Here is a 17,189-nt window from a genome sequence, read left to right on the forward strand (position 1 = left end):
CTTTTTCAAAAATTTTCAACGCGTCTGTATATGAAATTTCGTTCCCAACACAAAATTTAAGCCAAACTCTTTGTTCAATAATTTTGTTCATTGTAAAAATTGTAGATCACTTGTGAAGTAACCTAAGTTATCCAGCTGTTGCATGCAAAATTGTTTTTAAATCCCTTCAGCACGGGCAATTTAAATTAACAATTAGCGGTACTTTTTCTCCAGAATGTATTTGATATATAAAAACTGGATTCAAATTTTGTTATAAGTTGAAGTTATATGGAATTCTCGCCACTAAACTTCCTGAGAAGAACAGACGTTGTACCTTCAGGAGCCAAGATAACCACTGTTTTAAGCTTTAAACATTTAGCAGTGAAGAGTAATTTAGCCTTTGAGTTACACGTTTCTTTTTTATACAGTTTATTTAATAAATTTTGAAATATTTTATAACTTTAAAAAAAAATCTATATTGGATGACATATATGCTGCATATAATAATATATTAATAAGGCCAAGTTTGTTTCCTGGTGTGTTTGTCTGTCGATAACTTATTTTTGAGCTTACACTTAATATCTTAGAACTACTATTTAAAAAATAACATTGTAGCAATGAGCGTGTATTACGATCTAAGAGTCATGTTTAAGAAATAATATTCATGTATACATGACATCCTAAATAGTGGATACTAAAAAGGGCTTATACATCTTAACAAAATACGAAAGTAATAAAAATGTGGTTAAAAAAGATGTACTTTAGTATTTGAGTTTGAAATTTTAGTTAACTATTTAGAATTTTAAAGTATGTAAATAATTTTTAAATAAATTTATATAGTCAAACAACACCGTACAATACGGAGTACACCCGCTATTATTATCTTCAGTAAAGACTCCTTAATATTTTGTGTTATAATTTATCTTTTATATTTATTTTATTTTATTTTACAAAATATTTTTTGTTGAAAAAAACAACAAAACAACTCCTTTGATTGATTTTACATGTATCATTTTAAATATTATGTACAGTATATATATATACTTTGGAAAAAATATAAGATCATATCCATAGGCTTTTTTTCTTTTTTTTTGACATGAATATTAAATAAAATATAATTTAAATTTCTTTACAAAATAGATAATAAAGTTATTGGAAGTATAAGAAACTGAAAATATTTATTCAAAGATCACTCTTTTGTTATACATAGATATTTTATATTATATCTAATAATATTTATGAAAAAATCATTATAAATATAAATTTAGGATCAAAAATTATTAAGTTTTCTTATCTTTAACGGAAATTGGGGAATTTATGTTGCATGTAAGTAATTGTTTTCGATCTATTGCGTTTATTTATTTACAAAAAAATTATACGTTATTGATTCAATATCTATCAAAAAATTCTTAGCTATTGCGTAGATAATGCTTATCTTCGCCCCCATTTCTCAAATGAGGATGAGTTAAGTGCTATAGTAGTCATAATTACAAACTTTGGATGTAATACAGTTTGAAAATCAACCAGGAGGTTTATTTGGAGCTCACGAAGAAAAATATACTGCCATGGGTTAAAATCCCTCTAAAACCAAGATGTATGATGTAATATAGAAGAATAAAGCTACTTCTCATTCCGCATTGGAAATACAATCCATGTCTAAAATCAGATCTGACCCCCCTAAATTTGTCCATGTCAGGATTAGTTGAGAGAAAACCCAAGGAAATTTTTAAATCAAATTCTGTCCTTATTTTAAGTCATCTTGGGACAAAATCCCAGTGTAAAACTGCGGGAACAAATCGTTTGGAAAAGTAATCAATACCAAGGGAGACCATAGTTTGTATGTTTTCTTTTGCTTTCAAAATTTGAAAGTAAACTTTGTCAATCGATCGTTTCAGATTTGACTAATTTTTAATATATTATGTTCCATAGATTTTAAATTAATTTATTTTTTCATTAGAGACCAATAAACTTTTACAATCAGAACCAATTCTTTAACTCATATAAAATATAATAAAATTCAAAATTTGAATTACATTAAAACATAAATAAAATTTATTTAAACAATCAATTTGATTAGTTAATTCGAATAAAGCAGAGTCATAATGTGATTGGTCACTTTAAGGTTTTTATTAAAAAAGGTTATAGATCAAGAAAAATTTAAACAAAATTTTAATTCACTTATTTGACAAAACAGCAAACTGACGATCTTAAAATACTATATTTAAAAACTATATATCTATATTAAAAAAACCAAAAAACCTCGAGAACAAAATCCCCCTCAAGGACAAACATTCCCAAGATAAAAAAAAATGACCAAGAACCAAAGCATTGAGGAAATCGTAATGAATTGGATGTATTTATCAATTATATAAATAATTTTTTATTAAATTTGAAACTTGGAGAAACAAATGATTCAAAATATAATTTCCTAAAACCCGAGTAATAAATCTAAAAGCCACCTACTTTCCTTGTATTCCTGTTCAGAGTAATTCCAATTGTTAACATTAGCATTCAAAAATATATAAGTATAACTTCGAACTTTTATACTAGACATACATAAGTTATTTAGTTTACAACTAACTGTTTCTCAACATGAATTACTGATTATAATTTAAATTAAAAAAGCAAATAAAATTTTAAGAGTTGATTTGAAAATTGACCAATGATCATCTGAATTTGACATGATGGGGGACTCTTAATTAAATAAATGTTAATTGAAATAACCATCTATAAATATATGATATATACATTAGATTACATCCCTTTCCTGATAAAGCCAATAAAACACTGACATTGTTAATGTTTGTGGCATTTTAGGCAGTGTTGTGTCTGTCCTTATTTAGAAAGGAAGAGCTGGGTCAAGTCCAAACAGATCTAATCTAGTTTAGTTCGACTTTTGGTCCTTAAAGAAGGTAAAATCGACCACTCGGCACATCATTGAGGTTTTATAAAAATTATTATGTTACATAATAGAATACATTATCTATTTAAAAATAGAATAGGTTTGTTTTATATTGCCTTACAATGAATACTTGATTATTATATAGAAAATATGTGCAATGATCTTAAATCAGATCTTATATATCTTAATAAAGCATTTCTAGGAGAAAAAAAAAACCCCAACACCTTACAGATTAAATAAAGACCGACACAACACTGCCCTGAGGCCATCTTAGTTTTGACAAAATATATTTTATGGTTGAAAATAGACATTGATAGATCTTTTATACAACAGGGGTAAATTTTTTTTTCTTCAGATTTTAGCTTCACCTACATAAATTATTTTTAATAATTTCAGGTGCCTAAGATGTACTCAATGATTTGCAGTTTCCCTATTTATAAAACATAACATATCAAAATTTAGTAATAGTTGTTGAACAAACAAAAGGAACATTAATTAGTGTAATGTTTGATAAAATAGGGAAGTTCCAAGTCATTGAACCCATCTTAGGCCCCTTAAATGATTAAAAACAAGGTGCACAATATTTATAACTCATAAATCAAATACTCAAAAATATATAAAGTACAAATTTTTATTAATAACATCAAATTTGGTAGGGTACAAAAGGTCTAAAAATGGTTTATCTTTATCATTTTTCCTGACTAAAATAGCTTGTACTAAACTAAAAATGGCCTGAGACCCCTTTAACTTTTTTGATCCTTTTCATCATATGTGTAGGGGAAAAGTCATATTAATCTCGTTTAAAATACAGTTTTAAATACATACATTCTTGCCCATAGATTTTTATGACCCCATAAGAAAGATATAATTGCAATAAAGCTCTATACAGTTTATATTTAAACAATTTTTTTAAGTGGTTATTAAACTTCAGTTGTAAGGGGAACGTATTTGTTAAAAAATTGTCATCTGAGAGAAATAGTTTATTTAAAATAAGGTAAATAAATATGTATTTAAGAGAATAATATAATCTAAAAAGTATGTTTTTTTATGAAAAAAGGTCATCTTTTTTTTCAAAAATTGTCAAATTCTAGAAGCTTAAAATAATTTTTAGTTCTTGGATTCCTTAATATTTTCTCAAGTGGTTTAAAAGCCACTGGTTAATTTACTTAATTATTGAACAAAATCAATTAATGGCTAAATTATTTGCAAATATATGCTATTGGCAGTTTTACAACCCATTTATAAAATTATTTGCAAAAATGAATATGTTTTATAGCAAAGACTACTTACATATAACCAAAATATTCTGTAGAGAACAGATAAACATAATCTTAAATATAAAAATATTTACCTGGTACTTGAATTGTATCCAGAGATTTCTTCTCCTCCTTTTCAAATAATTTTATTTCTTTGACGGCTTGATTTATAATTTTCTTTAATTTTATAAAAGGACTCTTTAAACAGGTTTTATTCTTGTAGAGTGGAAAGATTTCTTGATCTGAAATTTAATAAATTATAAATTGAGACACGAAATATCATCTTAGCTTACAAAAACCTCAAATAAAATATTAAAAAAAACCCTTGAAATGTGACGTATCTTACTAAAAGGAGGTTCTAATTTTATTTCGTGAAAATGAATCAGTAAGTTAAAATAATTAAATGAGCACTGTTCTTTAAATTATACTAAGAATTTTTATAATTTGTTCGGTGGAAGCCGCAGTTTTTAAAGCGTCATAACGTGTAATCAAAATCAAACGTATATTGTTAAACATAAAAATATTTTAGTTTTATCAAAAAACTGTAACTTGTAAGACCATCAATTTTAAATGTGAATCATCCCCAAAAAAACTCAAACCCTTACCTGTAACAACCTCATACTTATATACATATTATTTTTTTCACATAAGGATGAATCCTTTTGTAAAAAAAAATAAATGATCCTTTCTTATTAATTCAAATATCTAAAAAATTTATCATTTTTTCTTTCTTTTTCTACATGCTTTCTTTTATGTCAACACGTCACAAATGTGAAATTAATTTGACATAAAATTAGAAATTTAATGGTTATACCAAATGAAGTCTTTTCTCAACTTTCTATTAGATAAATCATGGATTTTCAAAGTGTGGGAGAGCAAGCCTCCACGTCTTTCACATATAAATAAAAAAAGAACATTGTGCTTCTCACCATAGGCGCCGAAACAGATGGCCATAAGCCACTTTCAAATACAATAGCAATTTATTTTTTTGTTATTGCTGATTTTTTTTTCATTAATGTGTAGCACCCCGACTTTTTAATGGGTTCTGGGATCCTTGAACATTCTTACAATTTCGACATATTCTTTATCATTAACATCCTTAATTTATAGAATTTTTTTTATGAACTTCTTTAAAGGATAGAATTTGTTTCGTCCCACAAAAATTTATTCGATCTACCTCAGGTATATGATTTTCTGACCAAAAACCAATAATGTGTTTATATTTACAAATATGGAGAATGAGCTTCATAGTTTGACAACACCTGAGTTAAATGATACAATAGAAGTATACTATTATATTTTTTGTGGGTCTATTTATAGAATTGTAACTTTTTTTCTATCACAGAAGAGGGGGGAAATAATTAAAAAATAATTAATTATGTAAATTAACTAAAAATATAAAATGAATATATGTGCGTACAATGTGTATGAGAAATGCATTCATGTAAACAAATCAAGCATACAAAAGTATCATGATTATAGATGAAAAAAAAAGATTGATAATGGAAGAGGAAAGTACTTTTTGTACTTGGAGGCTGACAAGACTTTTATTATTTTTCATATATATATAAAGTAGTTCAAACTACGTATAAGGTGAAGAGTAATACTGTAAGCATTGGAGTAATTTCTGCTTTCTATCATTGCTAGATACAGAGCGGGATTATTGTTTATTTCCATTCTTTTCTTGCACCGAATCCACTGAAACGTTGGGACAGTTAAAATGCTCTCTTGCAAAACCTTCTCCAAATTGTCAATCAGACAACTTAAATTTTCATTCTTTTAGAATATCGGCAGATTATATTATTTTGACCGGCAAAAATATATGCAGCAAAATTAACAACGGAAAATGTGTTAGCGAGTAATTTATTACGAATCTAAGTCAACTCTATAATCTCGAGTGTTAGGATAATTGTTTTTCACTTCGAGTTAGAATCCTGTCTCTAGTTTTGGGTTTTGCAGATACCTATCGTTCTTGGTGTAAACAATAACTAACTATTAATCAATTTCTGTTTAAAATATATGTACATATAAATTAAATGAATATTTAAAAATAGTGCCAATCAGAAATGGCATAAAAATATCTCTAAATTACAATATATGTAAGAAGTGGGAAGGGCTAGACTTAGTGAACTTTCTTTAATTCTTACAGTCTTGGAATATAATTTTTGTCAGGCTCATTGATTTTCTTTCGAAACCTCAAGTATTAACTTGAATTCTCCTAGATATTTTGTCCTAAAAATGCTTAACTGTGGATAATTAAATAGTTAAATGATGTCATTTTTTTAAAAAAAATAATTATACTGATAATAACTATTATTTATCGTTCATAATGAATAATGTTGAAAATTGGCATGAACAAAAGTAGCTGTTTATACGAATATTTAAATGAGCATTATGTTTAATATTGAACAAAATTATACCGTAATCTATTATTCCTTTAAAAATTAGCAGTTTGAAAATAATTAGATATACTATAGGCGTAGGGGCCACGTCAGAAGGGGTAAAAATGTTTGTTTTTTGTTTGATTTATTCCCCTTCCCACTTTTAAAAATGTTGCACGGAGACTGAAGCGCCTACAATTGATATAGTTGTCTGTAAGGCCCCTCCATCTAAGAATGAAGACTGTGCGCCTTTCAAAAAATAATAATTACTTATGTGTCAACGATAAAAATGATATTACAGTGAAATTATAATAACTATGTTATGAAGTTGGTACGTAACTGATTTTTTTGAACTTTACAAAAAGGAAACTCATATTTTAATATAACTTCTACATACCAGCAGAGTAATATGCAAAAAATTGAAAAATGGGCCAACTATGTTCAATCTTCCACAACTACAATGATTTGAAAATGATCAAAAATAATTAGTCTCAAAGTTTTCATATTAATTGTACCAAAACAGTCTCAAATTTCGGGAGCCCTTTCGGGGTTTAAATGGATGCGGGGTAAAATTAAATAGTGGCGGTGAGTTTCATCCTATTTTGGGGCCAGGCCGTATCCGATAACAGTTCAAACATTTGGGGGGTACATATGGGTTGTAAGAGGCTCTTAGTGGTTGCTTAAATAGTGGGGGTGGGTTTCATCCCATTTTGGGACACGGCAGTGACTGAAAACACCCCCAACGTGTATAAGTGGAGTTGGGAGGGCCCCTTACTGGTAGTTTATATAGAAATGGTGCTGCTGGGTTATGTTACAAGCGGGAAATGTCTGAATGTGATATATTGCAACACCATTTGGAGTAGCCCTTTATTTTATATTCTATGTTCGCCCTTCTGTAAGTCGAAGTTTTGTCAGGTCGACGTTTTGTCTATTCGACATTTAGTCTATTCAACACCAAGAGAGCAGCATTAAATATGATATAGTCAGGAAATTACAACCACTACTGTTACATACTTAAAAAAATATTTAAGTGTGAGATAATGTGTTTCTTTTATTTGTAATGATTATTGTTACAATACTTAAATATTTTTTTGTACTTAAATTTTTTTGTTTTTTTCTCCTATGTCCAACCAGGAGAATTGTGGGTTGTCTTACTCCAAATTTAGTCTTCAGCTATTGAATATTGTTACAAGTATAGTCAAATATGCATGTTTATTGAATCTTGAAATGTTAAAATATTTCAAACTATTAAGATTTTTTGAAATCAAAAACATGAACTCAAATACATTATATTACATGCCCATAAATGAAAAATTGGATCAATTTGAAAATCAAAATCAAATAGTAAATATTATTGTTAAATGAATTATAAAAACTATAAGTTATATCATCCCTTTTGATTGTTGAATTATACAGTTCCATTAAAAATGGATTTTGGATCTTAATTTTACATCCAAGTAGTTTCAGTTATTTAAAAAAAAGTATTTGGATCACTGGTATTTTCTTTTTCAGTTCTCGGAGCAAGAAAAAAAAAAAAATATTGTTTTCTTTTTTACTCTTAGGTTGCCTTTTCCAATTAAGCTTAAACCGATCGGACTTATACAACACAAGATCAAGACTACTAAAGCTATATATCGGAAAAATAATGAATTTCTTTTTAATACACCTATTATTTACTTATAGTTTCTTCAGACATTAAAACAGCTTCCATTAATCGAAATATTTAAAAAATCTTATTCTAATTGTAGCATTTAGCGATATAATATTTGTCTAAAATACAGGGTTGATCTGATCTAGTGATACACATTTACATATTTTTACTTTTTCAAGAGTAAAATTTAAACGAGAGGTTTTGTGAGGACATTAAATGAAAGAAATAAACTGAAAATAGTGCTCAGGATACCTTTTATTCAATATGTAAGCCCTCAGTTGTGAAAACTGCCTCAAAACAAGGCATAAATCCCTGGCAGACCTTGAATATATACTCAGAATTGAGCTGAATGAATGGCGCTGGAGACTGGACACTACTGTGAGAAGTAGCATTTGCCCTCTCCTTCTCACGCACCTATATAGGGTAGTCGTATGTCTCGTGTCTGGAGAAAAGAGTGCTCACATATTCAGGTCCCAAAAGTACATAATTTTTTTGTCAGGAAGGTGTGGGGGATAGCGGTGCGATGATATGGAGCTCTGTTTTGAGTGTAAACAAATTTGTCCACGAACTTTTATCTGGCTATAAGTAGGACTTTCTTATCCACAAGTCGAATGTAAGCATCTTCATTGAGCAGCTTCCTCCTCTCCACAAAAATGGAGGGGGGCAGAATTCACTAGTGCTGCCCACAACTACCAATACTGAATTTTTGTTCTAAAGATATGTCTCACTGAAGGTGAGACATTGTCGGGGTGTTTTGTCTGTGATGTAAGGGCTGTTCTTCTTATTCACAGTTGCATCAAAAAGAGCAAAAATATTCCTGAATTTTGGTTGGCCCTGAAAAGATTTGAATCTTTTTTGCTCTTTCCAACCATCTCAGTTTGCTCTATTCAGAGATCAGATGTCTTGTTGTCCTTCTCCGTAATTTTGCACCAATGTCATTCCGGGTTGAAAAAATGAGTCCCCACTAGATAAGATTAACCCGGTACAGTTCTGCTTAAATATTTTCAGTTGACCGGAATTACCAGTACATAAGGTGCAAATATATTTAAATTGCGCCTAAAAGAAGCAAAATGAAATGATCTGTGCAGAAAAGAGCTATGCTGCAAAAATACAAGCCAAAAAAAGCTTGTCTAATTGAGTGGAAACATACAATATTTTTCATGTTATTATAAAAAAAAATACTGTAAAGTATGAAATTCTTACAAAAAAGAAAACTTTTTGACATAAATATTGTTTTTCCTCAGAAATGAATGATTTGATACGATGTATAAAAACTCACACATGTTAAGAATTAATATTTATTTTTAATGGAAATATGTCTATTTTTAATTGTATTATTTTAGTATGCTTTCTTCACCAAATTGTCTAAAAAATAATAATAAAAAATCTTAAGATAATGGCTTTAGATAGTAATATTTTATAAACTTTTTATATAAAACTAAAAAAAAGTTCTTAAATATATCTCAATTAGTATAAAAAAGGCGTCCAGTTGTCATCCTAAGAAAAATGCTTTTGATTGGAAATTCATACAATTGTAGGCACCTTGGTGTTGTTGATATTTTTACAAACGTATAGGACTATAGATCCTGGTGATAACCGATGGCTATAGTATATTAAATCATTATCTCTCCAAAATTATGAAACAGGCATCTAATGTTAAAAAGAGTATTTTTTGTTTGATCAATAGTACCTAAATAATATAAAAATTTACTAATTATTTTTATTATTGGCTGTCGATTTTTTGTTTCTTCTCTCCATTTAAGTAATTTGAACGTTGATAGCTTTAATTTGAATTAGCACCTGTTAAGTTCTGAACAATTGCCAATTCTTCGCTAGCGTAAAAAAAGAAGTTATATGAAGGTAAATTTGAACAACGACATATTCGTTGACCGATATAGTTATATAATTTATAAAGCTTTCTACTAAAACAAAATATATTTTGATTCAGTCTGCTCTAAGACTATAGCCGCTTGAACAACTACTTTTTTCATGCCGATTTTCTGGCTAAATGTCAATGCATTCAGGCGATAATGAAAACATAAAGGAAGGCATAGTGCTAAAAAATCCTTTTCTTAACCTCAAAAGTGTATTATTACGACTTTCAATTAAGCTGTTTTACGCAACCAACCTCATTTATGGGATCTGATGAGTGCTTACTTATGCACTTTAAACTAACCTTTGGTTTACTCCACAGTGTCAAAGACGATTATGATAACATTTTTTGCACATTTAATCCCATTACAATAATCTTCAAGTTAATATACATTATAAGTCTATTTCTAATCCAATTTTCATATATTTAATACACTTTATGCTTTTCCCCTTTTTTTGCAATTTTATATTAGACGTTAAAAAAAGTTTCATATTTTTTCTTTTTTTCATATAACCAAACTTTATTTAGTTGGATTATTCTAGCTTAAAATCATTGAAAAAAAAAGTTGCTACCCTTGGAGTTTATATGGGTGCAGTACGTCCAGATTGGGAAGATTTATCCGGATATAATTTGTTGCAAAATATGTTTACATTTATGATTGTTATTAGTGAGAAGAAAATAAAAAGCCAAGATCGGATCAACGGCATGAATAATAAAAGTGGAATATGTGGGAGGGTCAAACCTTATCTGACCTTCGATATCTATTTTTTGAACAATTGAATTTGAGTTACTTAATATGTAAATAATCACAGTTTCTCCCGCGAGAACAATATTCAAACTCATTTTATGGTAATAAGGACTCGTAAATAAAGCACTGAAATAAAATTTTCGATTGTGTTTCGCCGAGTTGGAAGGTCGCAGAGGATGTGCGAAAGATTCTGAATGTAAAATTCACGAGAACTACTTTTGCTGAGCTATCTCTTAATATTATTATTTTGCAATAATTGATATGGGAAACAAAATGAAAAAAAAGTTTAGAGCTTCAGATCAACAAAAACATAAAATTTAATGTGGGCTACATTTAGATTGACACTCTTACAATGCATATAAAACTTATCCTTGGAGCCATTTATTAATCAATATTAAGTTTTATTTCAGTAATTGATTAGAAGTTGTGCTCAGATATTTTGGTGAATACTATTTTGCTTAATGGCCACTTATACAAAAAACATCATAAATATATTCGAAGATGATTCATGCTCCAATACTATGTAATTATGATCACCAGCACTAAACCTTTGCTAATATTTAAACATTTTATCATTTCAAATTTGAGGAACATCAATCAACAAAAATTACATTTTTTTTTACAAGAATTTTTTTGGAAAAGTGTCTTAGTACAATTAGAGATACTATTCTTAATATATTAAAAATGTAGCATATTTTTCCCACTGACAAGGGTACAGTTAATGCAGATATTAAGGTTTATTTTGTCAATGTATATTTACACTTTTGTAGGCGTAATGGAACAATGATAAATAAAAGTGTTCTACTTTAATTTAATAGTTCATAAAGATGTTTTTTTATTCCAAGGCCGAAGGGATTTACTTTATATATGGTATGTAAGTCTGGATTTAAAGAATGAATGAAGTCTCTACTCTTCAATAATACAGTTAACTCTTTCAAAATATATTATTATTACCTATATATTTTTTAAAGTTTGACGATGTAGTTATGTTCAAATACTATTTTATGCATACTCTAATATGCTATATATGAGTACTGTCAACGCAAAAGCAAGATTGTATAATTTTTCTCAAACCTATGAATGGATTATATTTTTATTTTGAGACAATTATCTTATGTACATTTCTATTAATATATTATTTTCATAAAATCTTTGAGTGCACCGCATATGTAACCAAAAGATCGACAGAATTATCGATCATTCATTAAAAAAAACCAAGTAGATTGTTTTTTAGAGGCTATATCGGAGGGGAAAAAAGTATCTTCTTACAAATAAAAGCTTAAAAAATATAGCTAATATTTCTAGTTTTCTCAAACCATTCCCCCAATTATAATAGGAAACCTATAAATGCCAGAAATAAGTCAATGAAATTCTAGAGTTTTTTAATGTATATATACTAAATATACCGATTTATGCCGATCAAAATATTCCTGGACAGTTTAGTTGTTATTAATTATATAGTAACCCTTAAAAGTAACTAAACTCCAACTTCAGAATCGACTCGGATTCAAAGTAAAAATATATCCGACTCGATTTTGAACTGAGCTCAAAGACTCACAAATTAACTATCAAAAAGACACAACACAAAAACACAACAACTTTTGAACAGCTGTGTTATATATACTTATTGATAGAGTTACATAAAATATGATTAGAAAGAACGTGTCGTTTGCAAACGTAACGGCTCTATGAGCCGGCTCTTTGAAGTGAACAGTGGGAGGAGCCGGCTCCCAACCAATCAGGAGCCGGCTGCAATGGGAGGGGATCTGGAGGGACTGTAGCCTGCCCACCCCCAAAATGAAGGAATTATTACTTTTTATAGCAAAAATCGTCAGGATGACAAAATTTGAAGCAAATATATAGCGAATATATTTTTAAGGATTTCTATTCTAAAAAAAGGTCATTTAGGCAAATTATGTAGCAATGAATTTTTTTCTAAAATACAGGTGTGCACGTCGAAAACTGAACACAACTTTAAATTTTAGGCGTTTTTCATTGTCTACAGTCTTGAGGGCTTGACGACGGGTTCTCTTGTAGACCTTAAGGCCAAGATCTTTCTTAACTAGCCGGTCCATGGTCCTTCTGCTGACGTTGACCTCTCTGGAGAGGCCATTGAAGGTGACCTTGCCTCTCGTGCCCTCGACAGACTTTTTCACGGAAGCAACCATTTTGTCCGACCTTCGAGGCCTTGATTTAGATCTTGTGGTCACCTCAGGAGCCCCTTTGGCTACCACGCTGTAAACGGAAGTGCGGCTGCAGTTCAGAACCTTGGCAATTTCAGTGGGAGTTTTTCCCCGCTCGGAAAGTTCCAAAATTGCGACTCGACGTCTCTCCATATTATCGCCTGTTGTTTCACTGTTGCTATTTAGATTTTGCTGGAGTTTTGTTTATAATTAGTCAAGACCCTTGTATCGAAGTATAAACTGGTTAAAACTCAATAAAATCACGAATATGTGCATGGCGTAAAATTTAAAGGAGTGTTTAGTTTTACATGCACACACCTGTATATGTAGGAATTACTTCACTATCGGCCCGAAATTCTACTCAGCAACAAATAAAGACTCCATCATTCATGAGAACCTGCACTAATAATTAGTTTGTAGTTTTGGGAATTCCAGCTCTTTTTAGAGAATTTGCTCTTTCGGGTCGGCTCACTAAATAAAGCAGGCTCTTTCGGCTCACACACGGTTCTTAAGATTGTTTTTATTCTTTTAATAGATACAGGGAGCGGGGATCACATTGTCGCCTACTTTAAACCTTGATAACTTGAAGACGACATTATCAAATAAAAAAGTGGTTACGAAATAGGAAAGCTATTCTTGTCAGCTGACGATACGTAGTTCAGTTAGCATCATGCCGTCATCATATGAGGAGATAAAGAGCTATAAGTGGAACGAGGAGCTTTCGAGGTCCGCCGTAGTCATGGCATCGGTTAATAATGGAGGTGAAATCTCCAATTCAACTATTTCTTCAACCTTAGGAGTGAATTTACGGACTGTTCAGCGTATCCATAAGAAGCTAGAGGACACCTGGGATGTTGATGCCACCATAAACAGGGCACCCAAGGAGGAGGGCGCCGACAGGAAGATCAGGGACACTGACTTTGTCGACAAAGTGAAGAAGATGGTTGAGGATGACCCTACCAGGTCCATGAAGGCTATGGCAAGGGATCTGGGCTGCCATCAGAAAACAATAAGGGACTGTGTATCTGAGGATTTAAGGTGCAGGAGCTACAAGATGCAGGTGGGCCAGATCTTGAAACAGAAGGCAAAGGACAACAGGCTGATGAAGTCAACAAAATTACTCAACAAGCTCAGGCACCCAAAGCAGCCCAGGATGCTGTGGTTTTCTCTGATGAAAATAATTTATGTCAAGATTAGAAGGCCAACAAGTAAAACAACAGGTGGGTAGTCACCTGCACCAGCCATGTGAGGAAGGTAATGAAGACCAAGTTCCTTGCAATGGTCATGGTGTTCGGGGTGGTCAGCAGTGGAAGTCATGTTATGCCTCCCTCCATCTTTGAAACGTGTCTAAAGGCCAATACAGAGGTCTACCTGGATGTTATGGAGAAGGTGGTTCTGTCCTGGATCCAAGGGGTGGTTGGAGACAGGCCCTGGGTGTGGCAACAGGACTCAGCACCCTGCCATGTGTCCAAAATCTCCATGTAGTCGTTAACCGAGAACTGTTATGACGTCGTAACCAAGGATTTGGAGCCTCCTAACTCTCCCGACCTTAATCCTTTGGACTATTTTGTCTGGGGCTATGTCGAGAGACATAGCCCCAGACATCCCAATAGCACCAAGGCCAGCCTGATGGACTCCATCGAGGAGGCATTCGGCAACATGGACAATGCGATGGTCAGAAGAGCCTGCGGCCGGTTCAGAGGCCGTATTGAGGTCGTTATTAATGCCAACAGTGATTATATCGAATGAATGGCTACTCTATACCTATAAGCCCGTCATAGTTTTTATTTTCAATAAAGAAGTTAAAAAATGTATATTTTGTGTTGTTTTTTGTAGAAAAATATTTTGGCGACAAGTTGATCCCCATTCCTGTATATTACAATTACAATGGCGTATGCATGCGGTTGACCGGAGGGGCTGTAGCCCCCCTGACCCACCCAATATCCAAATTTCCCAAAATTCGATATTCTGTACATAGCTAAGAACTTTTGAAACAATTTTCAAAAAATTTAATATTTGAAATTATTTTTCAGAAAATTTAATATTTGCAATTTAATTTTTGAATTTTTTTTCGAAAAAATTTAATTTTTTGTGAATTGCTGCGGATTTTTGAAAAAATCAAAAATCCAGCCCTTTGCCCCAAAAATATGAATATAATCCCGAGGACACCCCTGACACAGGATTATACAGGTGTGCGCGTCTAAAACTGAACACTCCTTTAAACTTACGCCATGTACATATTCGTGATTTCATTGAGTTGAACCCGGTTTATACTTCTAGGCAAAGGTCTTGACCAGTCATAGACAAAACTTCAGCAAAATCTATATAGCAACAGTGAAACAACAGCCGATACTATGGAGAGACGTCAAGTCGCAATTTTGGAACTTTCCGAGCGGGAAAAACTCCCACTGAAATTGCCAAGGTTCTGAACTGCAGCCGCACTACCGTTTACAGCGTGGTAGCCAAAGGGGCTCCTGAGGTGACCACAAGATCTAAGTCAAGGCCTCGGAGGTCGGACAAATTGGTTGCAATTTTAGATATAGACAGGTAATATTTTAGACATGCCTACTTTATGATCTAGCAATTTAATCGTATTTGCAGTTAACTAACCATTAATTTATCCAACCAAAATCCCTTTGAATGTTATGTAGTTTGGCTTTTTTTTCACCCCACATGAAGATCAAATCATATGTAACATTCTATTTTCTTTCGTAAAAAAATCATATTACCAGTTAAAATAAAGTTTTTACATTTTTAAATATAAGTTTTGCAACATTATTTGTTAACATTTTATACTGGGTGTGTATTGTGTAACTCCTTTCTTTGTCGTATAATAAATAAAAGTTTCGAGAAAGTGCCATTTTAAAGTAAGAAATTTAAAAGGTTTTGGTTGGAGATGAATAAATTTGTTATTTTTCATTAGATGATCCCACGAAGTTGATTATGAATAGCTCTTTAATAAATGTTTCCTCAATACATAAAGAAGTATAAAAATACTAAAAAAGTTCAAATCAAATTTTTTTTGAAAACAAGTTTTAACACAAAACAGTAACTATAAACTCGTAGTCACTATGCAACAAAATTACATACTTGAAACACCTGCCGCTAATGTTTACTATTGTTATTTAAGCCTTAGATTACGAAAATGACAAATACAACTTTCAAACTGTTGATTAAATTGTTATGATGAGTTATCATTTGAAAGTAATTTTGCACCTAGTACATCAAATAATATTATTATAATTGATACAATATTCCATTAAGTTACAGAAATTATTTCGACTAATACTGAAACACTTCTCCAAGGAGTCAAATCTTGAGAGTTTGAGGAAATATGAACTTTTTGTGATTTAAACTTGAAAAAAGTTTTTTATTTTCAAAAAAGTTGTCATTATTTTGTTATTCTTCAAGATAGGAAATCGAGAAAGTAATCATTAGTGTGGGAAAAAGGAAGAGTAACCCTTAAGATTTGTTACGTTGTAATAGGTGTAAGCCCTTGTCGGACTCTGTGAAGAATTGAATATTGATAACTGAGTAATTCCTGCGTATTTCCTTGCTTGTTACTGAGTGGAATGTGAGTATATTTTCTTCATTCTATAGCTGCTTGCAGCTATTTTAATTTAATTTCATGACATTTAAACTACTTTCCTCCGAAGCAAATATCAAATTATCATTATAATTTTTAGTTTATTTCATTTTAATATCTGGGAGGTTTTATTTTTTACAACAATGATTTAATACCTATAGAACATACTTACTTCATGTAAGCGTAGACGATGTATCCTATGAAGACTACTTATGGGTTAAAGATACTGCACAAATAAAAATAAGCGCAGACAAAACTCCTTCATTGGTTGACTTAAGTCATAGAGATATGAGTATTCCCCTGTTCTTGAATGCAGCGTTACAATATATAGATATGATATTGACAGAACATAATTATCCAATGGAATATTTGGTTCATCAAAAGTAAGAAAATATGATTTTCCCTTAAGGGTACATTTGTATTCTTAATCTAATTATATTATACATTTCTATTGCTACATTATTTTGATGAATAATTTGGAGGCACCGAAAATTGTTCATACAATAAAAGATTGAAAAAATTTCTCTATCATTTAAAAAAAAATGACTATATTGGAACTATACAAAGTAACAGTTATATATTATTCCTAGATATATCATTCTATTCCAAAGTTTAGACTATGAAATCTAT

General features: G+C 30.9%; 1 protein-coding gene across 2 annotated transcripts in view; it reads right to left on the reverse strand.

Moving 5' to 3' along the window:
• Positions 1–17,189, reverse strand: part of LOC121113734 (follistatin-related protein 1) — a 260,114-nt gene that overhangs the window by 143,652 nt on the left and 99,273 nt on the right. For both annotated transcript variants that reach the window (XM_040707586.2, XM_071886824.1), the window contains exon 3: positions 4,233–4,379. In XM_040707586.2, the coding sequence (XP_040563520.2) occupies positions 4,233–4,379 (147 nt within the window). The remainder of the gene's footprint in view (positions 1–4,232; positions 4,380–17,189) is intronic.

Source organism: Lepeophtheirus salmonis, chromosome 2, assembly GCF_016086655.4.
Source record: "Lepeophtheirus salmonis chromosome 2, UVic_Lsal_1.4, whole genome shotgun sequence".
In the NCBI taxonomy this organism is placed as follows: Eukaryota; Metazoa; Arthropoda; class Copepoda; order Siphonostomatoida; family Caligidae; genus Lepeophtheirus; species Lepeophtheirus salmonis.